The sequence below is a fragment of the Schistocerca piceifrons genome, chromosome 6, assembly GCF_021461385.2.
Source record: "Schistocerca piceifrons isolate TAMUIC-IGC-003096 chromosome 6, iqSchPice1.1, whole genome shotgun sequence".
NCBI lineage: Eukaryota > Metazoa > Arthropoda > Insecta > Orthoptera > Acrididae > Schistocerca > Schistocerca piceifrons.
In genome coordinates this window covers 490,916,781-490,944,213 of record NC_060143.1, presented here as the reverse complement: position 1 = coordinate 490,944,213, position 27,433 = coordinate 490,916,781, and the positions used below count along the sequence as shown (strand labels likewise).

Here is a 27,433-nt window from a genome sequence, read left to right as displayed (position 1 = left end):
GTTAAGGCGCATGATGTTGAGTTGATTTAGAAGGTCAGCAACCAGGGCACCTGTTGGACAGGTTCTGGAACAGCCCCAGGGAGAATAGTGTGCGTTTAAGTCACCAGTCAGCACAAAGGGGTGAGCAAGTGGAGGAAGTCTTCACTGGTGGACTGAATTATAAAGGGATGTAGACGTCGCAAAGAGAAAAGGTAAAGCAAAGTGCGGACTGCTACAGACTGTCTGACTATGAATCTCATTTCAGATGGGCAGTATGCCTCCATCATGACATGGAATGCCATCCTCAGGGAGAAGATTAAAGTGGCCTGCAAAGAAATTCGAAAGGCAGAAAACAAATGGACACAACCATTCCAAGGGCAATTGAAATTGCGCCTTGATGGGTCTAATGCCACGAACCATTGGAGGAGACTCATGATGGGCAAAGCAGAGGAGCGAAAAAATGAAGAGTTGTCACCTCAGCTGCTGCTAAATGCCAGCATTCGAAAACTCACAGCTACAGGACACATAGGCTGGAGGGTCCTGCTCCATGGCACCTACAGAGGCATCGGCATTCTCACTAGGTCAGCCTGTGGATTCCGGGAGAGAAAAATTGTTGGCAATAAACACTGGCAAAAGGAGTTAGACCAGGTGAGGATCGTCGAGTCGGTGAAGGAGAAGACCATTTGCCTTTGTTTGACTTCTTGGAGCCTTTTCCGTTGGCAGACGAAGACTCAGATGTTTTTTGGTTGGAGGGATGTAAAAAGTCTTCGTGGGAGTATTCCTTCTGTCCTTTCTGGTCTGCCAGTTGTGTAGCAGGTGATTTCGAAGCCAGAGGCGAAGATGTGGTGCCTTTTTGCACAGCTGGAGGAGGAGAAGGAGACAGTAGCAGTAGAACAAACTACAAACTATGTGTGGCCCCACACTCCATTGTTGCCAAATGTATTAAAGGTGGTGGATCCAAGATGACAGCGATAGATATGGCAATTTCGCAATGATGTCATGGTGCGAAGTTCAAATTTTGGCGGGAAAATAGGTCAATTAGGCTAACTCCATTAACCGAACCCCCTACCCCTCCATACCCCTCCAACAGAAAATGGCGGGAAGTTCCAAATTCCAGCAGAACAATGCAACACACCACAGCTACCTCACTAACCGAAGAAAGTGACGGGAAAAAGGTCCCTTGCACTACCTTCACTAGCCTAAGTCATCCAACCATCAACTCTTCCTAGAAACTGGCGGGGAAAAGGACTCAGCCTGTACTGGATAGGATGGACACAAGTCTTTATTTTGCAGGCAGACTTTATTTAAGCAGTTAGAGGCAGTGCCTACATCCAGTGTGTTCACCATGAGGTCTGAAGTCCAACTGACGTAGTACACAGTATCGCCACCAGAGGGTGCTGTCGTCCCTTCCATGAAGTAATCCAAAAAGGCAGTCTGGGGCGGAGGGGGGGGGGGGGGGGGATTGCGGGAAAAGAACTCAGCTTGTGCTGGTTTGGTGGATAGGATGGATGTAAGTCTTTATTTTCAGTCTTTATTTAAACAATTTAAGGCAGTAGCTCCATCCAGTGTCTCCACCACGACGTCTGGAATCCAACTGACCTAGTACACAGTACTGCCACCAGAGTGCACTTTCACTCTGTCGCAGCCTAGGGGCAAAAATGGTGGGCAAAAAGACTCAGACTCTGCTGGAATGCTAGAGAGAGGAAGGAGTGTTCTTTATTAATTTTGGAACAATTTATTTAGGAAGGGATTTCACATAGTTTATTTATTACACTGATACAAAATATATGCTATGACGTGTTTGGGGTCGTAATTCACAGCCTATAGACCTGCAAATTACTCGTAATTTGCCGAAATAATGCAGTACGCTGATGTACAGACATGCAAATAACTTATAAATTGTCAAAATGATGCACGTAAAAGGCTCTGCAAACACACTTGCTAATCATCAACTGTCAAAACCATGCATTGCACAGCCTACAGACCTATTCACAAAACAATGCGGTAGACACGATAACAGCCCGTAAATCACCTAAATAATGCATATATAACACTCTGCCGACATGTTCACAATGCTTAAACAGCCGAAAATAATGCACTGCAGGAACACTCAGTGCATGTAAAAACCGCTTTCAAACTATAGTCAACCACGACGTATCAGCGAACTGCTCCCCTACAGAACTTCAAGGCATGTACGCCAGACAGCGTGTTTACGCTGGTCCCATATGCAAGACTCCTCGGGGCATTCGTGTTTACCATTGTTGGCGCGATACCCTCTACCTATCGACACTGACATCACAGGGACCACTACAGAAATCTGTTCCATAATAACATCAACTGCTTTCTCCCTAGTTATCGTAACGGGACGTGCGAGCAGCATCTAGCCGTGCTTACCTGCCCACTGTGGCGGATGCATTGCCGCGAAATGCGTGCATGGCGACTCACCATCTAAAAGGTTCTCAATGTTATATGGACATCAGATGGCTATGTAAAATAAGAACCAAGTTGACCTCTCGGAAATTGTGAACTGCTGCAGAAATAGTGGAGACCACAATTTTTCGTCACATGTGAACAACCACATAAGGTGGGTGAGGCCCACTCTGAGGGCAGCCTACAGTTGGAAGGAGTGCGCCATCGGAGACGCAGTCAACCATGTGGGATTTTCTCGAAATGAGCCAGTCACCATCTCAGTATACATATACTAAGCTTAAACGGAATAAGGCTAAAGATTCCAAGACTCTTCCATCTGTACCTCGGTTCCTCATGGCGTCACGTACAGAGGAAGGTCTGCGACAGTTAATTCGTTTGTAATTCAAAAAGGTGTTGATGCAATTGCCAGCCCTGTGAAATGCTGCTCTCGTTTACGTAATGGAACTTTGCTTTTGTGATTCTCAAGTCGAAATACTGCTTTCAGCTTCGCTTCTCCATGTATTTTTTTGTCATGTTGAGGCCCATCGAACACTGAAGTCTTTGCTTGATATTTACACTAGGCTGCCCGATCGTCTGACCAAGGGAGAAATCCAAACTTACCTCACTGATCAGGACATCACTGCAGTTCATCAGGTAACGAAAAAGGTAGATGCAACCTTAGTGCCTAAACGTTTGGTGTGATAGTGCTTCCATCAAAGACCAAAGTAGGCTATGAAGTCATCACAGTCGGACTGTATATTCCAAAACCGATGCACTGCTACCAGTCAAACATATTCGAATGTCCTGTCGGAACATGGCCAAATATGTTACTTGCGGTAGGGATGCCCACAAGGGCGATTGCTCAACTCCTTCTCCCACTGTATCAATGGCGACCATGCAGCCACTTCCTGAGATTGTCCCGTCTATCTCAATGAGCAGGCCATCCAGGAGATCTGGGTGAAGGAAAAAGTGCCTAAACTGGTCTCTCGGAAGTTGTTGGCTAGTAGAAAGCCCTGCGTTTATCCATCTGGCACTTACAGTAGTATTCTTGTTACAACTTGCTCCTCGAAAGACACAGACACTCAGAACTGCGACCTCAAATTCAGCACCACAGTTGTAAAATCGCACAGTGTCATGGTAGCATCACCGTCACTAGCAGAACATACTATGTGCGACCCCAATCTCAATTGTTGCCAACTGTGCTGGGCTGCTGTAGAGCGGAAGGAGTGCACTTTATTTCTTTCGGAACAATTTATTTAGGGACGGATTTCACGTAGTTCATTTACTACACTGATACAAAACACATTCTGACGTGCTTGGAGTAGCAATTCACAGCCTACAGATCTGCAAATTACTCGTAATTCACCTGAATAATGCAGTAAACTGATGTACAGACAGGCAAACAACTCGTGAATTGTCAAAATAATGCATGTATAATGCTCTGCAAACACGCTTGCTAATTGTAAACTGACAAAATAATGCATTGAACAGCCTACAGAACTGCAAACTACTCGTAAATCACCCAAATAATGCAGTACACTGATGTGCAGAGACGCAAACAACTCGTAAATTGTCGAAATAATGCATGCAAAACGCTCTGCAAACACGCTTGCTAATCATCAACTGTCGAAATCATGGATTGCACAGCCTACATATTAATGCAATAGACACGAAAACGACTCGTAAATCACTAACATAATGCATATATAACACTCTGCCAACATGTTCACAATGCACAAACAGCAGAAAATATGCACTGCAGGAACACTCAGTGCATGTAAAAAACGCTTTCAAACTACAGTCAACCACGACATACCAGCGAACTGCTCTCCTACAGAACTGCAAGGCACGCAAGCCGGGCGGCGTGCTCACGCCGGTCCACTTTGCGAGCCCCTCTGGGCATTCGCGTTTACCATTCTTGGTGCGATACCCTTCTACCTATGGATACTGACGTCACAGGTCCCGCTACAGAAATCTGTTCCACAATAACATCGACTGCTTTCTCCCTAGCTATCCTAACGGGACATGCGAGCTGCGTCTAGCCATGCTAATCTGCCCTCTGTGGCTGACACATTGCCGTGAAATGTGCGTGTATCGACTCACTGTCTAAAAGGTCTGCAAAAATAGTTAATGATAGCTTTTGTAAGAGCTTTCGTGTTGTCTCAGCTTGTTTGCATGAAAATTCGTGTCCTGACAGAACCTGTTTACGAAAAACTGTGCAGAATAACGCCGAATGCATTCATCCTGATGGTCCTATCATGACACCCAGTTCATCACATGTTACCCTTCCTGCTTTCAACAAATATCTCCGAACCACAAACGTTCACACTGCTATGTAGAGGCTAGATACTAGACTGCGAACTGCGGACTGGCTAGCAGAGTATATATGCATGTAGGTGTAGACATAGATGTTGATGTGGATGACGATGTAGATCAAAATGTAGATATTTATGTTGATGTAAATGTAAACGTAGATATTGATTTACTAACCACAGACTGGTTATTGAGAAAAGAAAGCAATTGACAAAAAAGTTGTATAATCTCTGTATGCACATGTTGACACTGCATCTTGTAAGTAGGCTGTTTATGTTTTCTCAGGCTGTTTATGTTTTCTCTATGTAAGTAGGCTGTTTATGTTTTCTCTATGTAAGTAGGCTGTTTAGGTTTTTTATTGGTAACGCCACCTCTGTATGACAATCACTGGCTGTGCTGTGGGCAGTCTGTGTCTGCTTTGCATTGTTGTAATACTCGCCATTGTAGTGTTAGGCAGCTGGCTGTGAACAGCGCGTAGCGTTGCGCAGTTGGAGGTGAGCCGCCAGCAGTGGTGGATGTGGGGAGAGAGATGGCGGAGTTTTGTAATTTGTCATGAACTGTTATATTTATATATGATGATATCAAGGTAAATACATTGTTTGTTCTCTATTAATATCTTTCATTCGCTAACTATCCCTATCAGTAGTTAGTGCCTTTAGTAGTTTGAATCTTTTATTTAGCTGGCAGTAGTGGCGCTTGCTGTATTGCAGTAGCTTGAGCAGCGAAGATTTTTGTGAGGTAAGTGATTTGTGAAAGGTATAGTTTAATGTTAGTCAGGGCCATTCTTTTGTAGAGAATTTTGAAAGTCAGATTGCGTTGCGCTAACAAAGTATTGTGTGTCAGGTTAAGCACAGTCCTATATAAATTGTTCAAAGGGGACGTTTCATATGTCGACCCTTAGCCGAGGATACCTCACTGGAATCTTCTGATTTTTTCTTGTAGTTTGTGTATTTAGTGTAGCTTTTGTTTATTGCTAGCGCGTAATTGTAGAGAGAATCTCCTTTGTAGTTGTAGTTTTTCATTGTTGTAGAGTAAAACAGTTGTGGCATGCATGTAGATTTGCACCAAGTATTTCGCAGCTGCAATTAACTAGACATTATTTCCATTGCTACGTTATTTTATTTTGCTCTTCAAATTGTGTTTTTCTGTGTTGTCGTGTGAAATACTGTGACAATAATGGCGTGTGAAAAACGTAATACTAGGCTCCAAAGTAAACTGAGAAATGACAGTGAAGACGAAGGCAGTGTGTTAGCGCCGCAGAGTAATGAATTAACTGATGTTCAAAGTAGTAATTTGGTAATCGTGCATAGGGAAATGGAGCGGGCGGCAAACAATGGCACGGACAGTGAAACAATTAGTGAAGAGGGAAGCATTATCGATCGATCGGTCGGCAACAGCTCGCCTCAGGAATCCGAAATGACAGGACATAATTTCGCAAATACTGTAGATTCAGGTTTTGGGTTATCACCGTTTTCTCAAATAAGTCAAGACGCATTTTCTGCTTGTCAAAATGTGAATGTTGCCGGTGCAAATGCACTGCCGAAAAGCGTAGAGAAACAGATTCCAGACACTAATACATTATTATTGCAATTAATGCAACAAATGGAACAAAATCAGAGACAAATGGGACAAAATCTTAAAAAGTTAGACACAGTGGAACAAAATCTCAAAAAGTTAGACACAATGGAACAAAATCAGAGACAAACACAGCAAAAGCTTCAAAAGTTAGACACAATGGAACAAAATCTTAAAAAGTTAGACTCATTGGAGCAAACTCTTGAACGAACACGTGAGGATTTAACTGCTGAGTTACATCACATTGAATTGAAATGTCAAAAAGTCTGTAATGACGTAAAAACACAAATTTGTGAGCATTTCCAACCTATTTTTTCGCGTCATGAAGATGCACTACAGAATCACGAAGCAGCTATAAAAGAACTGCAAACTATTGTTCATGAAAATCATGAGACCTTGCAAGCAAAATTTGACTCAGTTGCATCTACCGATACGGTTATGCAACTTGCAAAAACTCAGGAAAACTTAAAGGTCACAGTAGACACGATTGCAACACAAATGGACACTCTGAAACTTGGTTCAGAAAAACATAGAGAGGAAATGATTTCACTATCGGATAAAGTAGCCGAACTTTCAGATCAGTTCACTAACTTATCTACAAAGGTAGATGATGATCTGAATGACACAACACCTGTAGCTTTCATGGACACTGAAGAGTATGAACAAATTAGAAAATTCAAACAAAATCAAAATCAAATCAATACACAGTACAAAAGAGAAATCCGGGAAGTGCAAGATCAGTTGGCACAAGTAGTACAAGAATTACGTATTTCAGAGGACACTCGCGCCCCAATACGGGAAGAGGGACATACAAATACGGAACAGACACAAAATAATAACACAGGGCACTTCGGAAATTGTGAAAGAAGTTGGCAAGGTACGCCGAATTTTGAGATGGAACCGCCTAAACGACGTAACAATGACCGACATGCGACTTGCCGACATGATGATTTTGACTATAAGCTGTTCATTACTACACGTAAATTCAAAACATTTAAGAATTCTGGCAACGACATTCATCCACAAGCATGGCTCCATCAATTCTCTCATTGTTTTCCTCCCAACTGGTCGTTAGAACACAGATTAGAATTTATGTGTGGCTACTTAGAGAATGAACCAGCTGTAAGAATGCGATCGGTCATTCACGATTGCCACAGTGAGGGAGAATTTTACCATGCCTTCCTCTCAGCATATTGGTCTCAAGCTACACAAGACCGTGTAAAACATAACATCATAATGATGAAACACTTCGAACAATCTGAATTTTCCAGTCTTGTGAAATATTTTGAAGACATGTTGCACAAGAATCAATACCTGTCAAACCCATACAGCCCCTCAGAACTCATCCGCATTTGCTTAATCAAACTGCCTAAACATTTACGACATATTATTTTAGCAGGACGTTGCAAAGACGACATTGAAGCTTTTCAGGGACTGTTACAAGAATTAGAAATTGACACTGACAATCGCGGAACGCGAAACCAGGAACACAACAATTACAGGTCACATCCGTCGCAAATCCGCGATGAAAGAAGTAATAACTGGACACGACAAGACTATTCTCACAACACAAACCGTGACCAAAATAGACAACACCCGTATGACAACCGTTGGCAGAGTAGTAATAACTACAGGGAAAGATCACCTCTCCGTGGTAATGACTATCACAGAGACAATCAGAGAAACAGACAATATGGGAACCAAAATAAATATTATCAGGGGAGACAGAATAACTTTAGACGCAACGGTCCAGCGCGCAGTTTCGATTCAGGGAGAAATTCTCCACCACGTGACCGACAAGAAAGAAACTATGGCATCTACCGACATGACGACAGACGATATGATCGTAACGATAGACCTGAACTGCATCAGAACTGGCGGGATTCAAACAGAGCAGGGCCCTCTCGTCACGGTGAATTTGTAGAAGTTAGGTCTCCAAATCCCAATAACGGCGCGCGCCAACAAAGAGACAGACAATGACTAGCACAGCAGGCAGCTGTGTGCGGCCGCTGGCTCAGGGAAAAATAACAAAGACGCTAGCCTTGAGAAAAGATTTAGCATTCTTTACCGTTGTAAACAACATGATAATTGCTTTGAAGTTGAAAGTCTGCGTACTAGGAAGAGTGAAGGATTGCACCACACTTCACATGTAAAACCGCTTACTGAGAGATAATCTGCTTTTTAACTTTGTCTTTGCCATATAACTTTTCACTTCACGTTACTAGTATGCTTTAGAAACTGTTACCATGCAACAATGTTTGAAGTTAAATATCCAGCCAAGAACCAAGAGAAATTATTTAAACAGAAATTACGAATGCATTGTTATTGCGAACAGACGACACAGTGTTATTGTGTGTGTACATTCTTGCTTGTTTGTTGCACGATTACGTAACGACTATAAGGCTCACATACTTAGAACATTTACCAGTGCTGCTAATGAGATTTTAATGCAACATTTTGGTTTATTTGAAAATACATTCTGAATTTAAAGTGCTTTCTGAGAGATACCAGATGACACAGAGGTTAATTTATGTGACAACTACACGGTTTTATCACGGCGCTACTAATGAGTGACAATTTACAATGTTGATTTTGCGGTGTTTCTGTTTTATATCTGCACAGTTTTCTGAATTCTTCTGGAAATCAAAACATGTTTTATTAGTAACTTTTGTGGTATAGCTACAAGGAGACAGCCTTTTCCATAGCACAACAATACGTTACAGCACAGTACTTTCATCATCACAACAATAAGCGTAATAACTAAGATATCTCTACGCAAAGCATTTCACTTTTGTTTATCATGAGGTAAGTACATTGGCTTCTGCAGAACTTAGCTTTTGGAGGAAAATAACTACGACACTTTCACAGAGATTATCTTACAACAATATGCACATTTAGCGTTACAGGACACGCATTTCAGTGATTAATTTTGTACTAAAAACATTTATTTTCAAAGATATTTGAAATACAATGATACAAAGTTTTTCCGTGATACATTTCATTCCATTGCAATAATCTGTAGCACCTGAGGGTATAATTACATTAATCCTCAGGGGGGTACACGCTTACTTTGTGTACCATGTGTGTGGCAACCACAAGGAACCCTAGCTAATATGGTATTTGCTTATATAACTTTACACATCGGTACCATATTTCTCTAACACACAAATTACACAGCTATCTGATCATGTAACTGAGAGATAAACTTTTTTTATTACATCAGTGACATATGTTTACGCAATTACAGAGTTGGATTACTTCACACTTACGAAATTGTATTTTGTCTGTACTGTGTGATCTGTTCATATTTTTTTTGGAACCATTGTGATACTATGAGAGCTTTGAATGATGTATTTGGTATGGATTCATGATTTTTAAAGTACTTTTGAGGCAGATGACACTTTTGACATGAGCAGAGAATTTTTTTTAATTATTGGAGGAAGCTACGACGATTTCGAGATTTGACTGAGGTGTTATGATGTTATTTTTACGACGACGATGTGTATTATGCTGCTGAGGTATGTTTACGATTAATAGGCTGAGGCTATATGAGTTATTTGATTATGCTTCATATTTATAATGACGAAATATTGACGAGTGTCGATGGATACGTATATGTGTAATAAGGTAAGGAGTAATGAATAGTGGGTAGGGACTCTTGACTTGTGAAAAAGGATGTTGGAAACCAAGAATCGTACTTTAAGAGTTATGACATGTGTGAATCATGTGTGAATGTATCACAATGCCACTGAACATTTTTTGGACACTGTTATATTCATAGGATTTTGTTTCTACAGATTTGCAACGCTAATTCTTGACCTGTGAAATATTTTTATGTGAGACTGTCACTTTAGCGAAAATTGCTGTCGTAAATATTTCCGTACGAAAGTTAAGTGACCACCTGCACGTAATGCGTCGCGGGCACCCAGCTGTGTCAGACGCCTGGAGAAAAAGTCATTAGCACGTGCCTTTCAGAGCACAGGAAGAAAAAAAAAAAAAGAAAGGGAAGGCCATTATCCTGGCCATTGTCATTCCTTTAGAGAAAGCATCGCAAAAACGACACGGTCGAACTTGAAAACATATGATTACACTAGCTCTTAATTTACGATATTTACTGAAATGCCTAATAAAATGACAAGAAATATTTTTACATCTGCACACCTGATTATGACAAGCGTCTTTCTATGAGAGTTGAGAGAATTTCTACTAACTTACGAAATGTCACATGACTACTGAATGATATTTTTATGCTTTGCTTTTCATAGTTGCTTATTTCATTTGACATCTGTTTTCCAGCTGTGTTGCAGCATTGCTTTTATAAAATAAAATGCATTTGCTAATGTGAACACTTTCTGTCAACAGATCTATTAAATAATTATTTTATGATCCACATTCTTTAAAAAAGGAGCACTTGGAAAGGAAAGAACAATAAGAAGGAACTAGTAACTGCATTCATAATTTTCTTTTCAAGTAATTGGTAACTTTTTGGTAGAATAACTTCTTGTGGTGCACCACTTTAATTACGTAGACATTAAGATGTGAATATACATTTCCCTTATCTGCATTGTTGTCTTTAGTGTAATGTTTTTTTCTGCTTGAGCTATGTCATGTTTAGATATAAGTTATTTCTGCTGCTATTTGCCAGGCATAGTGCTACTGAACTTTAATTTGTGTTACTCTGCTAAGCCAGATTTATTTTTTTGTTTACTGCACGTTGCCTCATATTAGTTGTAATGTTGAATTGCTTGGTAATTTAGATTTACTGTAGCTTGCTTTGCGATTTTCCATTTTTTTTATTGCTGTTTATATTAATTGTTTTATGTGCTGCTGCATTGCCTCGTCCCTTAGTTTAGCATCTGAGCTCAGTAGATTTAAGTTAGCTTAAGAGGGGGTAGCCTCTAAGAGAATGAGTTGCGATGAATTGGAAGAAATGCATTCAGAAGTTATACGAAAAAAAGTACAGAAAACAGGTTTAGGTAGGATTTTCTTGGAAATAAATGTTGAGGTAAGAAATGTGTCAACATATAAATACAGAAAGCATGCTTAGATAGAATTTTTTTGGTGGAAACAAAGGATGAAATAAGAGGAAAGATATATGAAGTTTTGGGTTGGACTGCAGTACCAAATGTTACACTGAAAACGAACCCTGTCCTTTCCTATTGGTGTTATCCCACTATGTGTTTGTGTACCCTTGTGTAGTTGTTTTCTCCCTGTCTCTGTGTAGTTTCATAGAATTTTTCCCTCTTTTAATATTAAGCTACATTCACTATGATGAGGAATACTGTTATCATCAAATATAATTGGCATTAATAATATGTTATTTACTTTGTAAAGATGTTAGACATTATTAATTCCGTTCTGTTTAATGCTCATGTGTGAAGTTGATGTTTCAAAAGTTATTGTGATCTTTTATGTATGTACTCATGTCATAATTCCACTGATGTATATGTTAGTTCGATTCTTTTGTAAAGCCTGTACTACAAATGTTATCTGTTTTATTATGTTCTTTAATGATGTATTTTGTACCTTTGTTATTGTATTCTTATGTTATAAAATTGTAATTGTCACCAGTTCATGATATTATTAACTTGTTAGTTACATTTCACTGCACACGTTTCTGTTGGTCATAGTATATGGATAATATGTGAGAAGTTGGGACTGTGAGTGTTTGCACGTGTGTTAATAACTCAGCAAGGGACTGGATAACAGCATTGCTGGATCTAAGGACAATTCCAGAAACTTTGTGAGTGCTCAAGTGGTGGTTTATGGACTTGCTATATTCTCCGCAAGACTCTTCGATGGTGAATGTGCACCTGCACAATCGCAACAGATGGCTGCTGGCCATTTCTACAAGGACTGCAGTGGGTCTGCACCTCTGGTGGCCCACCAATACCACAATCTCTACCAGGACTACAGTGGGTCTGCTCTGTGATGACCTACCTACCAATATTCTTCCAAACTACGACTGACTCTGCTGTGGGTTTGCTCTGTTGTGGCCCATTACCTGCATGCATGTCGAGAGTCAGCACTGTCTTTCCATTGGAAGGACAACACTACTTCTTCAAGACTGCATGGAAATCCACTACTTCTGTGTGCATTTTCTTTTACTGCTCAGACTTTGAGAAAAACACTGCTATTCTCCTGTTATGTACGATTAGGACTGTCTTTATGGACTGTGAGACAATTTTAGCTTTTGACCAAGATTGTATCAATAAGTGTGTGCATTTGATTTCTTTGTTATTGTAATTATGAAAAGAAAAATTTTTGTCAAATCTGTATTGGCCAGTGCCCATACCATTTGTAAAAATTTTTTGTGGGGAGCATGGGGGCTATGTAAGTAGGCTGTTTATGTTTTCTCAGGCTGTTTATGTTTTCTCTATGTAAGTAGGCTGTTTATGTTTTCTCTATGTAAGTAGGCTGTTTATGTTTTCTCTATGTAAGTAGGCTGTTTAGGTTTTTTATTGGTAACGCCACCTCTGTATGACAATCACTGGCTGTGCTGTGGGCAGTCTGTGTCTGCTTTGCATTGTTGTAATACTCGCCATTGTAGTGTTAGGCAGCTGGCTGTGAACAGCGCGTAGCGTTGCGCAGTTGGAGGTGAGCCGCCAGCAGTGGTGGATGTGGGGAGAGAGATGGCGGAGTTTTGTAATTTGTCATGAACTGTTATATTTATATATGATGATATCAAGGTAAATACATTGTTTGTTCTCTATTAATATCTTTCATTCGCTAACTATCCCTATCAGTAGTTAGTGCCTTTAGTAGTTTGAATCTTTCATTTAGCTGGCAGTAGTGGCGCTTGCTGTATTGCAGTAGCTTGAGCAGCGAAGATTTTTGTGAGGTAAGTGATTTGTGAAAGGTATAGTTTAATGTTAGTCAGGGCCATTCTTTTGTAGAGAATTTTGAAAGTCAGATTGCGTTGCGCTAACAAAGTATTGTGTGTCAGGTTAAGCACAGTCCTATATAAATTGTTCAAAGGGGACGTTTCAATCTCCACATAGTCATGATACAAATTCAAACTTTTATCATGCCGTGATGCCGGCTCATTTATCCCTCCATCATCTGTTGTGAAGTGCTGAACTCCTTCCTCTCCACAAAGATATGAAAATCGCTTGGTGCCGACTCCGGACTATAGGGAAGATATTGAAAAATAACCACAGCCAGAATGTCAAAGTTCGATTTGCAGCATGGGGTAGCACATTGTCGAGGAAGGAGATGATTCTATCGGTAATCATCCTTGGACTGTTTATTTTGGATTGACTTTCCGAATTTTGTATGAGTCCCATAACAAGTCTGTGATGTCACAATATTCTTGTGCGTCACGAAATCTGTTGTTGAAATTCCCTTGCGATCTCAAAAAAACTTCAACCATTATTTTGTGGTTTGATATCGTTTGCTTGAACTTTTTTTTGTCGATTGGGAGAATAAGTACCCATCCACCATCCACTGCTTGGACTGCTCCTTCGATTCAGAATTCACGTACTGCACTCACGTCTTTTCCTCAGCCATAATCCTGTTCAGAAATTCCTTCTCTTCTTCATGTAGTGCGGAAGGAATATCAAGGTCGAGCCCATTCTTTCAGTTTTGAGAACGACGGTTAGACATTTCGGTATCTGACATGCACAAAACTTATGGTAACCCCACTTGTCTGTCACGGTGTCAAGGATGATAGCCCTTGAAATCTTAGGCACATGTTCAGAATGTTCGGAAGTTTTGAACCGCCATCGCGCACGTTCTACTACGTTAACGTGTTGCAGACGTTCATCAGTCAGATCTGACACATCACCCTCGACCACTTTCATTACTCACATCTGTGTGACCAACATTGACTTTCCTGAACCACTCCCTCACAAAACCATCACTCATAATCCCATGGCCATGCACACGACACAATCGACGCGACAGCATTGTCTCCTTCTGCCCACAGGAAGCGAATGGCAGAACGTACCTCGTAACTCGTCGGAGACACAATAACACTATTTCAATCGCTTGCTGCTTACACACTCAATAAAGCATCCTTCTGCAACAATGCAGACGCCATAATGCTAGAAGCATTTGTTTCTTCTGAACAGACAGAGACAGGTTAATTTACGAATACCACTCGTAGATGTACAGGCTGGGCAAAAAAAGCTGGCTCTGAAAACGTTTCATGCACCGTAAGATAGGAAACCCAACTTACATCATCAACCCCAATGGCGGATAATGTACACTACTGGCCATTAAAATTGCTACATCACGAAGATGACGTGCTACAGACGCGAAATTTAACTGACAGGTAGAGGATGCTGTGATATGCAAATGATTAGCTTTTCAGAGCATTCACACAAGGTTGGCGCCGGTGGCGACACCTACAACGTGCTGACACGAGGAAAGTTTCCAACCGATTTCTCGTACACAAACAGCAGTTGACAGGCGTTGCCTGGTGAAACGTTGTTGTGCTGCCTCGTATAAGGAGGAGAAATGTGTACCATAGCGTTTCCGACTTTGATAAAGATCGGATTGTAGCCTATCGCGATTGCGGTTTATCGTATCGCGACATTGCTGCTCGCGTTGGTCGACATCCAATGACTGTTAGCAGAATATGGAATCGGTGGGTTCAGGAGGGTAATACGGAACGCCGTGCTGGATTCCAACGGCCTCGTATCACTAGCAGTCGAGGTGGCAGGCATCTTATCTGCATGGCTGTAACGGATCGTGCAGCCACGTCTCGATCCCTGAGTTAACAGATGGGGTCGTTTGCAAAACAACAACCATCTGCACGAACTGTTTGACGACTTTTGCAGCAGCATGGACTATCAGCTCGGAGACCATAGCTGCGGTTACCCTGGACGCTGCATCACAGACAGGTGCGCTTGCGATGGTGTACTCAACGACGAACCTGAGTGCACGAATGGCAAAACGTCATTTTTTCGGATGAATCCAGGTTCTATTTACAGCATGATGATGGTCGCATCCGTGTTTGTCGACATCGCGGTGAACGCACATTGGAATCGTGTATTCGTCATCGCCACACTTGCGTATCACCCGGCGTGATGGTATGGGGTGCCATTGGTTACACGTCTCGGTTACCTCTTGTTCGCATTGACGGCACTTTGAACAGTGGACCTTACATTTCAGATGTTTTACGACCCGTGGTTCTACCCTTCATTCGATCTCTGCCGAACCCTACATTTCAGCAGGGTAATGCACGACCGCATGTTGCAGGTCCTGTACGGGCATTTCTGGATACAGAAAATGTTGGACTGCTGCCCTAGCCAGCACATTCTCCAGATCTCTCACCAATTGAAAACGTCTGGTCATTGGCGGCCGAGCAACTGGCTCGTCACAATACGCCAGTCACTACTCTTAATGAACTGTGGCATCGTGTTGAAGCTGCATGGGCAGCTGTACCTGTACACGCCATCCAAGCTCTGTTTGACTCAATGCCAAGGCGTGTCAAAGCCGTTATTACGTCCATAAGTGGTTGTTCCGGGAAGTGATTTCTCAGGATCTATGCACCCAAATTGCGTGAAAATGTAATCACATGTCAGTTGTAGTATAATATATTTGTCCAATGAATACCCGTTTATCATCTGCAATTCTTCTTGGTGTAGCAATTTTAATGGCCAGTAGTGTATATTGGGTTGCCCATCTTAATGTGCATTAAACATTTTCTAGATTTGCCTCAATGCTGGGGAAGCCACCTGACAGTTTGTGGCGGAGGGTACTGCTGATAGCACAGTCTGTTCCCCCTTTCCCTGTTCTGTTCGCGAACGGTTCTCGCGCCGACTTAACGACCCTGTGCGAAAGGCACTGCTCTTCGTTGGATCTTCTCCATCTCTTCTATTTGTCCTATCTGCTAAAGGCCCCAGCGTGATGATTAATATTAAAGAACCGGTCTTTCGTGGAGGAGTTACATTTCCTTAAGATTGTTTCTATGAATGTCAGTCTACCTTCTGATTTTCATAATATTTGTTTTGTAAAGAATGGTTCTAAGCACTATGGGGCTTAACATCTGAGGGCATCAGTACCCTAGACTCAGAACTACTTAAACCTACCTAAGCTAAGGACATCACACACATCCATGCCCGAGCAGGATTCGAACCTGCACCGTAGTACCAGCGCGATTCCGGACTGAAGCGCCTAGAATCGCCCGGCCACAGCGGCCTGCTATTTGTTTTGTACGGCCATTCCACTTAAGCCGCTCCGGATGGTTACTCTTAGATATCTTACAGCAGATGCTGTTCCCAGCAATTTTTCATCAGTAGTATAGCTGTAAACTAGTGGATTTCTATTCCTATGTGTGCACCATATTTTACATTTATTTACGTTCAGTGTCAATTGCCAGACCCTGAATCGTTCATCAATGCTCTGCAGGTCATTCTGCCAATCGCTACAGTCTCCTGGCGTTGCTACGTTATTGAAATCAAGAGCATTATCTGCGAATAGCATCACTGAAATTCCGACGTTTCCTGTATATATATTTCATACATATTCATATATATTTCAGATATTGTAAACAGTGAAGATTTTACCACAGTTCACTGCTGTACTACTGAAATTACCATTACATCCGTCGATTTTGTTCCGGTAATAGCGAGTGATCAGTTCTCTCTGTAAGAAAGTCTTGAATGCAGGCGTAAAGCTGGTCCGATGCTCAGTAATTTCGTATCTTTTAAGTAAATGGAGGTGCGGGGCGGGGTCAAATACCTTCCTGAATTCTACGAACATTGCATCAATCTGAGCGCTGATGTCTACAGCATTGTGGTTCTCATGGAGGATCAGAAAGAGCTGACTTTCGCAAGATCTCTGCGTCTTCCCATGTTGAACTTCGAGGAGATTTCCGTTCTTCAAAAAATTCATAACACGTAAGTACAAAACATATTCGATAATTCTATAACAGATTGACTTTAGTGATGCAGGTCTATAATTATGTACACCTATCCTACGACCCTTTTTTCCAGTCGCTAGATATCCTCCGATGCTCCAGCGACCTACGGTGAACTGCTGGTAAATAGGTGAGTAAGTCCTTTCTCGTAATCTTTGTAGAATCTTACAGATATCTCATCTCGTCCTGATGTATTTCCACTCTGCTTAGAGACGCCATTTTTAGGGCTACAAATAGCCATGCGACCTATCGGAACTACGTGAAGCTATAGGGGGTGAATCGAGAGTATCCCATGATTCTTTCTTTCTTTCGCTAGTGCCTTTATCCCGCATTGTGCGCAGGGTTAAGTACGGATTTGGCATGGTTAATTTTAAGGGGTGGCCGAATGCCCTTCCTGCCGCCACCTCATACCCCCGGGGACGGAATTAAATGTACCCCAGCTGTCTGAGTCGAGTGTAAAGCGTGAAATAGTGTGAATGTGTTACAAATGTCTGCGAGTCGTGTAACTGAGGCGAGACGTGGGGACCAGCCCGGTATTTACCTAGGAGGATGTGGAAGACCGCCTAAAAACCACATCCAGGCTGGCCGGCACTTCGGCCATCGTCGTTAATCCGCCGGGCGGATTCGATCCGGGGCCAGCGCGCCTACCCGAGTCCAGGAAGCAGCGCGTTAGCGCTCTCGGGTATCCTGGCTGGTTGTAAGTATTCCATGATATCTCACAGAAAATTCTGTATTTTTTCAGTCGATATTGGCCGAGAAAAGAAATGTTTCATTACTTGTTAAACGCCCCTCGTAGATGTATTTCTAGGCTCTTTTTATTTTTCACAGGCTGTAAATGTTTTACGAACGTAGTGTAGATACCTACGATTAATGCATCCGTCGTCAGTGGTGACGAGCAAAGGACACATACCTGGGATCCATCCTCGGAAGATGTGGAGGCACCGCGCTCGCCGCCCAAGGCCATCCAGGGGTCGTCCCTGATGGAGGGCAGGCGCGCGCGGCTCACAATGGGCGCCAGGATACGCGTGATGAGCAGCCTGCACGCCGAGGACACCTGTGGCTCCTTGGGGAACACCACCCGGCTCTGCACTTGCTGCGCAGAGCGGACAGAATAGCCCCTGTCACAGACTCGACCCGTCCTCAACCACTCTTCACGTGGCTTATTGCCTACTGGACCCTCGCTTCCGTTACGGAAGAAACTGTCAGAACACTTGTCAAGGAGGAGCAACACGTTTAATTTCATTTTCATCACATCTGTGACCACGGGTGGGCTTCAATTCAAGGGGAGTAAGGATGATACAATACGTCTTAAATAGCTAAATAATAATAACAACTGCGGTACACAAAATATATTATCAATAATGCTTTTAAAGTTAAATTGACAAAGTTTTAATACTTAAAAAAACAGTCTATACCGCACAAATATATATTTATTGGTGACCGGTTACAGTCCAAAGGCGGACCATCTTCAGACTGTACTCCAAAGTTGATGTGTGGAGACCGATCCAAATAGCAAGAACTGCCGTAGTCCCCCAGATGCTGTCAACTGCTCAGCAGCCTCCACACGTCAATTTTGGAGTATGGTCCGAAGACGGTCGACCTTTGACCTGAGGCCAGTCACCAACAAATGTTGATATTGGCGATATAGTCTGTTTTTATAATACAGTTTCGAAAATCAGTAGCTGTTTTCCAAAAATTTCTCTGGAAAAACTTTAGACTGACAACTAGGAAAAGGACAGGTTGATATTCGAAATGGAAAGTCTTGGACACAACACATTTTTTACTTAAAATCAACAATTCGCCACAGAGTGTCAACCAGTAAGCTATAATATTAACATTTATTGATCTCAAGAAAGCATTTGATTTGGTAGGTATAGGAACAATAAATAAACTCATTGGAGAATGTGATGTAAAAAACATAATTCGTGAAACTGTTACAAAAACCGTAAGTGAAGTTAAATATTTGAAACGCAACAATGGTATTAGACAAGGGGACGGCCTGTTGCTATACTGTTTAGCTGCATTTTAGAAAAAAAACTGTCAGAATCTCGATTCTGCACCTAAGAAGTCAGAATTTCATGGCGTATAATAAAAGTGGATGTATGTATTCATGTTCCATATCTCCTAAAAGACTGAACGGATTTCAACCAAACTTGATCCACATATCGCTTAGTGTGAGTAAATAACTACTACGGGGTTAAGAACCACATACCTCTCAACAGGGCTGGGGTATGATTGGAAAAGAAAAGTAGCTCAAGACGAGCAAATAGCCCGACTCACCCAGCATCTGATAACGACAGCACTTAGTGATTTGCAACAAACTTTACACGTAATTTCAAACCTTTAAGATACTTTTTCTCACTGACGCCCACCAAAGAAAGATAAAAGGATAAAAGCTTGTCGGCTACTAGATTTTTGCTGTTCATGAAGTAAAACTGTCGTTCATCATGCATGACGTTTTAATTGTCATGAACGTTGAACTGCGTGAAAACGGAAGTGCAGCGCGTGATTCGCTGGAGATATAGGTGACATATGTTTAGAAATATGTGTGAAATATGGTAAATGTAAGTGAAATATATGTGACATGGGCGTACATAGGCAAAACCACAGGTGAAAAGCTCCTCCTAATTTCCTGGGCCCATTTCATCCAAACTTCCATTTCAACCAAACTTGATACACATAGCAGTTACTATCTGTAGAGAAATAGTGTGAGGGTAAGAACCAGCAACATCATATTAGGGTGGGGATGATAACGTGGTGAAAGGGAGTAGGAGGATGCAGACAGACAGAGAGAGGAAAGCAGGAAATGGACGCCGATAGAGGAAGGAGGAGATGGAAAGAAAGAATGTGAGGGGGAAATCGACAGAAAGGGAGAATGAGGAGACGGACACAGAGAGGGGAGAAGAGGAGATGAACAGACAAAAGAAAGATTAGGAGATGAAAAGAGAGGAGGAGAGAAAGTGATGGGGAGAGAGGGGGAGGAGGAACTAGACAGAGAGGAGATGAATAGAAAGAGGGGAGGAGGAAATGGGCAGATAGAGGAGAGAATAGATGGTGGACAGAAACAGGAAAGAGGAGTAGATGGACAGAGAGAGGAGAGGAGGAGATAAAAAGAGAGGGGGCAGGAAAAGATGCACAGAGAGAGGTGAAAGATTGGAATATACACAAACCCCAGCAATCCTGGGTGTTCAGCTAGTTAGAATCAATAATTCTGGGAAGGGAAAGAAATCGAATTCAAATTAACTGCCTAGTCTCTGCAGACTACTTTGCAATACTTTCACAAAATACGACACAAGCAGTAACACACATAAATATACTGGAAAAACAGGATATAGGTTTCATGATTTCAGCTGAAGAAAAGAACCAAAAGCAAAATTCATAACGAATTTTAGAAAACGCACCAAAATAGATATAAACACAAATAGCCAAAATAGAGCGAGTTAGTAAATTCAAATATCTTGAAGAAATTATACATCAGGAAGGACTTTAAAAACTTGCAATAGATATAAGGGTTAACAAAGTGCAAAAGGCATTTGGTTTGCCCAAAAAATCTACAATATGAAATACATATCTAGAGAAACAGAGCTAAAATATTATGCCACTGCAGTAATACCAGGATGTTTATCTCTATGTGAATGCTTAACGATCAAAAACATAGTGAACAGAATAGAGCAACATAAAAGATTAACTAAAATACAATTCGTGCAATACAAACTACTGATGCTTACAAAATATGAAATAACGAGGAGATGTACGAAAATATAGAGAAAATATCAGAAGTAATGGCACAGCAAAGATTAACCTTCTTTTCACATCGCCAATGCATAAGTTACAGCAGGCTAATGAAACAAATTAATATTCTACTTCTGCGAAAAGAAATCAACATGGATTACAGAAATAAGAAAGAACTTGAAAGAAACAACACCAAAGAATCGGAAATTACGGAAAGAAACCTTTTTAAGAATAAAATACTAAATTTAGAAGGATTTCAAGGAAGAATAAAGAAGTAATGGAGTACAGCATGGAAAAAAGAAAGAAAAATACATCATGAAGAGGAGATGAAGCGGAACTGGAAAAATAGGAAACAACAGCTGAAGGAGAGGAAGTGATCCTAGTTGGTCAGTACGAAGATGAAAACACTTAATTTTACTCCAAAGTAAATAACAAAACAATAACAATAATAAATAAACCGTCTTGGCCCGGCACACACTTGCATTTCTGCTACTGAATAGCGTTTAATGCCATGTGCATTGCAACTTGTTTGGGTCCTCATTGGCATGCTGTGCACAATGAGGACAGGAGATGCGGTTCACGCCTGTCCCACGATTTCATAGTAGTTCTTCCGAGAGGTCATCGAGTGTGTGTGGGGAAGGGAGACGGAGTGGGGGACTTCCTGCGTCCACGCAATACAAGTTACAACTGGTTCGAAGCACGCGCATTTTAGTTCATTCCAACAGATACCTCAGGCCATTCCACTCGGTTGACAGTTGCCTGATTTCTCGTAGATGGAGGTACTCATGACGTGGACGCGTTGTGCCTAAGCGCTGTCGTCTTGAAAGCCGAAATGCTGGAGGATGGTCTCGGCAATAGGTAGGAGGATCATGTCCCGACACTGCACACTGTCAAACTGCCCTCGATACCAATGAAAGGTGTCCGATGTTCTTACAGCCATAGCACAAAAACCTCTGACCCTTTCTCCTGCTGAATCCTTGGGGCAGCATGTCTGAAATATCGGTACCTTGAGACCTAACTACAGTTTATACAGTGACGTTTCTTAACCTAACATTATTCTTAACTTTATAAATACTAAACAAAAATTTCGAGTAATGTCAGTATACAGGGTGGTCCATTGATCGTGACCAGGCCAAATATCTCACGAAATAAGCGTCAAACGAAAAAACTACAAAGAACGAAACTTGTCTAGCTTGAAGGGGGAAACCAGATGGCGCTTCGGTTGGCCCGCTAGATGGCGCTGCCATAGGTCAAACGGATATCAACTGCGTTTATTTAAATAGGAATCCCCATTTATTATTACATATTCGTGTAGTACGTAAGGAAATATGAATGTTTTAGTTGGACCACGTCTTTCGCTTTGTGATAGATGGCGCTGTAATAGTCACAAACATATGGCTCACAATTTTAGACGAACAGTTGGTAACAGGTAGGGTTTTTAAATTAAAATACAGAACGTAGGTACGTTTCAACATTTTATTTCCTTTGTTCCAATGTGATACATATACCTTTGTGAACTTATCATTTCTGAGAACGCATGCTGTTACAGCGTGATTACCTGTAAATACCACATTAATGCAATAAATGCCCAAAATGATGTCCATCAACCTCAATGCATTTGGCAATACGTGTAACGACATTCCTCTCAACAGCGAGTAGTTCGCCTTCCGTAATGTTCGCACAAGCATTGACAATGCGCTGACGCATATTGTCAGGCGTTGTCGGTGGATCACGACAGCAAATATCCTTCGACTTTCCCAATCCGGGGACGTCAGATCCGGTGAACGTGCGGGCCATGGTATCGTGCTTCGACGACCAATCCACCTGTCATGAAATATGCTATTCAATACCGCTTCAACCGCACGCGAGCTATGTGCCGGACATCCATCATGTTGGATTTACATCGCCATTCTGTCATGTAGTGAAACGTAGTAACATAGGTAGAACATTACTTAGGAAATCAGCATACATTGCACCATTTCGATTGCCATCGATAAAATGGGGGCCAATTACCCTTCCTCCAATAATGCCACACCATACATTAACCCGCCAAGGTCGCTCATGTTCTACTTGTCGCAGCCCTCGTGGGTTTTCCGTTGCCCAACAGTGCATATTATGCCGATTTACGTTACCGCTGTTGGTGAGTGACGCTCCGTCGATAAATAGAACGCGTGCAAAAAATCTGTCATCGTCCTGTAATTTCTCTTGTGCCCAGTGGCAGAACTGTACACGACGTTCAAAGTTGTCGCCATGCAATTCCTGGTGCACAGAAATATGGTACGGGTGCAACCGATGTTGGTGTAGCATTCTTAACACCGACGTTTTTGAGATTCCCGATTCTCGCGCAATTTGTCTGTTACTGATGTGCGGATTAGCCGCGACAGCAGCTAAAACACATACTTGAGCATCATCATTTGTTGCAGGTCGTGGTTGATGTTTCACATATGGCTGAACACTTCCTGTTTCCTTAAATAACGTAACTATCCGGCGAACGGTCTGGACATTTGGGTGATGTCGTCCTGGATACCGAGCAGCATACATAGCACACGCCCGTTGGGCATTTTGATCACACCAGCCATACATCAACACGATATCAACCTTTTCCGCAATTGGTAAACGGTCCATTTTAACACGGGTAATGTATCACGAAACAAATACCGTCCACACTGTGGTACCACGTACTTATACGTTTGTGACTATTACAGTGCCATCTATCACAAAGCGAAAAAAGTGGTCCAACTAAAACATTCGTATTTCCTTACGTACTACACGAATATGTAATAAAAATGGGAGTTCCTATTTAAAAAAAAAACGCAATTGATATCCGTTTGACCTATGGCACCGCCATCTAGCGGGTCAACCACAGTGCCATCTGATTTCCCCCTTCAAGCTAGACGAGTTTCGTTCTTTGTAGTTTTTTCGGTTGATGCTTATTTCGTGAGATATTTGGCCCGGTCACTATCAGTGTACCACCCTGTATAATACTGGTGCGCAAAATTTAAGGATGAAAGCGATTTCCGCATGATGTGTCACTACCGTGTAACACAGATCGATGAAACTTGGACCATACATAGAAAGAACCACTGAGGTCGATTACAGACGGTAACTGAAAGAAATACGCAATGAGACGAACAGAAATTACACCTTTATTGAAAGACAATAATTAGTGTAAAGACACCGCGGTTTATGATGGTCCCCTAGACATAACAATAGTCGAGACACTTTTCTTAATAGGATGTGTGATCACCACGGACAACAATGCATGCTCTGCAACGCGCTGCCGTGTTGGTCACAAGGTTGATGGGGAGTTCTTGTGGATGGTCGTTGGTGGATGTGGAGTCACTGCAATACGTCTCCCCACGCATCGCACAGCTGCTGGATGGGATGCAAGTGGTAAACAGGGGCACGCCAGTCCATTCACCGAATATCCTCTCATTACAAGAGCACCTTCATCTGCGCTATTCGAATCGGAAGCGCATTGTCATCCACAAAAATGAATGAAGCCGTGGTCGAATGTGTCCTTGAAAAGACGCAATTGGAGAAGCAGCACAACGTCACAATAACGTTGAGTGGTGAGTGTAACGTGTGAAAAGATGTGGAGGTCAGTACGCCCATGCAAGATAAGGCCTCCTTACATTATGTCTCTGGGACCAGCGAAACGATCATATTCGACAATGTCCCTTGGTGCATTTCATGTTCCACCTTTCGCCATATGAGGGCCCAAAATCACTACAGAGGATGATTCTGCCCTCATCCGAGATGAACATGCGACCCCACTGTTTGTTGGTGCAGTTGCTATGCTCTTTGCACTGTTGCAAATAGTGCCACCGTTGGGCGGTTGTCAAGGGAACACAACAGATAGGTCGCTGGGAAAACCACCACCCTATACAAGCACAGTGCCACTGGAGCTTGCGACTGCATGCGTTCCAGTCCTGTTAAATACGGTTCCAACCAATGTTCGCTTACGTCAATCTGTTGTAGAATAATGGAACATGTTTTGTGTTCTCGTATTATGACGTTCTTAGATAATACAAATCTCCTTCATCATAACCAACATGGATTCCGCAAACAGAGATCATGTGAAACTCAGCTCGCCCTATTTGCCCAAGAAATTCACAGTGCCGTAGACACTGGCGAGCAGATTGATGCCGTATTCCTGGACTTCAGGAAGGCATTTGATACGGTTCCGCACTTACGTTTAGTGAAAAAAATACGAGCTTACGGAATATCGGACCAGGTTTGTGATTGGATTCAGGACTTCCTAGAAGAAAGAACACAACATGTCATTCTTAACGGTTCAAAATCTGCAGATGTAGAGGTAATTTCGGGAGTACCGCAGGGAAGCGTGATAGGACCTTTATTGTTTACAATATACATAAATGACTTAGTTGACAACATCGGTAGCTCCGTGAGGCTATTTGCAGATGACACGGTTGTCTACAAGAAAGTAGCAACATCAGAAGACTCGTACGTACTCCAGGAGGACCTGCAGAGGATTAATGCATGGTGCGACAGCTGGCAGCTTTCCCTAAACGTAGATAAATGTAATATAATGCGCATACATAGGGGCAGAAATCCATTCCAGTACGATTATGCCATAGGTGGTAAATCATTGGAAGCGGTAACGACCGTAAAATACTTAGGAGTTACTATCCGGAGCGATCTGAAGTGGAATGATCACATAAAACAAATAGTGGGAAAAGCAGGCGCCAGGTTGAGATTCATAGGAAGAATTCTAAGAAAATGTGGCTCATCAACGAAAGAAGTAGCTTACAAAACGCTTGTTCGTCCGATTCTTGAGTATTGCTCATCAGTATGGGACCCTTACCAGGTTGGATTAATAGAAGAGATAGACATGATCCAGCGAAAAGCAGCGCGATTCGTCATGGGGACATTTAGTCAGCGCGAGAGCGTTACGGAGATGTTGAACAAGCTCCAGTGGCGGACACTTCAAGAAAGGCGTTACGCAATACGGAGAGGTTTATTATCGAAATTACGAGAGAGCACATTCCGGGAAGAGATGGGCAACATATTACTACCGCCCACATATATCTCGCGTAATGATCACAACGAAAAGATCCGAGAAATTAGAGCAAATACGGAGACTTACAAGCAGTCGTTCTTCCCACGCACAATTCGTGAATGGAACACGGAAGGGGGGATCAGATAGTGGTACAATAAGTACCCTCCGCCACACACCGTAAGGTGGCTCGCGGAGTATAGATATAGATATATAGATAGATAGATGTTTGTCGTGCGCCCCTTCTTGTCTGTTGTGCCGTATATCGGTCATCTGTTTGCAGTAGTTGACCGTGATCGACAACTTCCTCTCTTTCCGGCAGTGGTGCTTGTGGTTCAGAACGCTCCCCATGCACGTGAAACAATACTATGAACAACACCAGTCTCCTGGCCTGCAGTTGTGATACGGTCCAGAGATAGCAGTGCCGCAGCAAAGTCGACAGTGCACATCGATGGTGAGATCTGGCTGCAATCCAAAAGACGAACGGGAGAAGCTGAAGGAGACACGCCATCTGTCTCAGCACAGCAATGTCCTCGCGCAGAGGTCATTACAGAGCCGAGCATGAAAGCACTCAGCACCAGTTCGTGACCTCAGCTGAAGCAGTCAACATCGCCGCGTGGGACTGAAGTGTTATTCAAGTTTTAGATGGAAATGTACTTTTGTAAATGATGAACATTGTATTTCCAGAGAAAAGTTTGTTAATTAGTTCATCAAGTGATATTTTAATAGTCAATGACACTTGTAAATTATCAAGTACTCCTGCAGCAAAGGACTGTAGCAAGTTAAGTAAATCTTTTTATCATTCGCGAAATAAAGTGAACTTACATTTCATTTGCTGTTGTTCGATGAGCTGTCTCTCAGAGCGAGCAAAGAATTCACAGTTGAGGCCGGACGATTGTAATTTTGTCTGGTCATAACAACAATCGTCACACTTCGTCCTTCTTCTAGTTTCCCGATGATTATGCCACGTCTGATGTCATTCAAATGTTGTCTCTAGGCCAAGTTGTAATGAAGAACACCACCACAGAGCATCGTAACTGCTCGCCTATCAACAGACACAGTCTTCTCCCGTTCCTTCAACTGCCTCGCTTTGCATGGTCGGCCCCATTTACGCTATAAGTAACGCTGACCTCACGCCACTTGACGTCCAACGTTCTTTGCTCGACTGGGAGACTTCCGGCAACATGCTCCCGCGTTTTCATTTATTTCCACCGAATAATTAATACGCTGAGATAGCTTACCTATCTTATCCTTACGTTTTACAGAACAGTGTATTGTATCACACAAGTACAGTTCGCTGAAATATCTCACTGTCTTAGTGTTCCCACCTTCAATCTAGGCAAAAATTATCTGGCGCTATCTTGAAAACCTGCTCATCTGTAACTGTCCAAGCGTCTGCTAGCTACAATCGTAGTCATGTTTGCTGAACCTGTTGCTTTTATTCTAGTGCCTTCTGGAGTCAGTGTGTCAGACCCATCCTATTCATGTTTCATGTTTAATTGTCGTTATTCATTGTTCCGTTTCCCCTTGCGCAGAAT

At 42.2% G+C, this 27,433-nt stretch overlaps 1 protein-coding gene across 1 annotated transcript in view; it reads right to left on the bottom strand.

Moving 5' to 3' along the window:
• Positions 1–27,433, bottom strand: part of LOC124803414 (testis-specific serine/threonine-protein kinase 4-like) — a 123,144-nt gene that overhangs the window by 22,542 nt on the left and 73,169 nt on the right. The window contains exon 6 of the mRNA XM_047264599.1: positions 18,054–18,236. Within this exon, the coding sequence (XP_047120555.1) occupies positions 18,054–18,236 (183 nt within the window). The remainder of the gene's footprint in view (positions 1–18,053; positions 18,237–27,433) is intronic.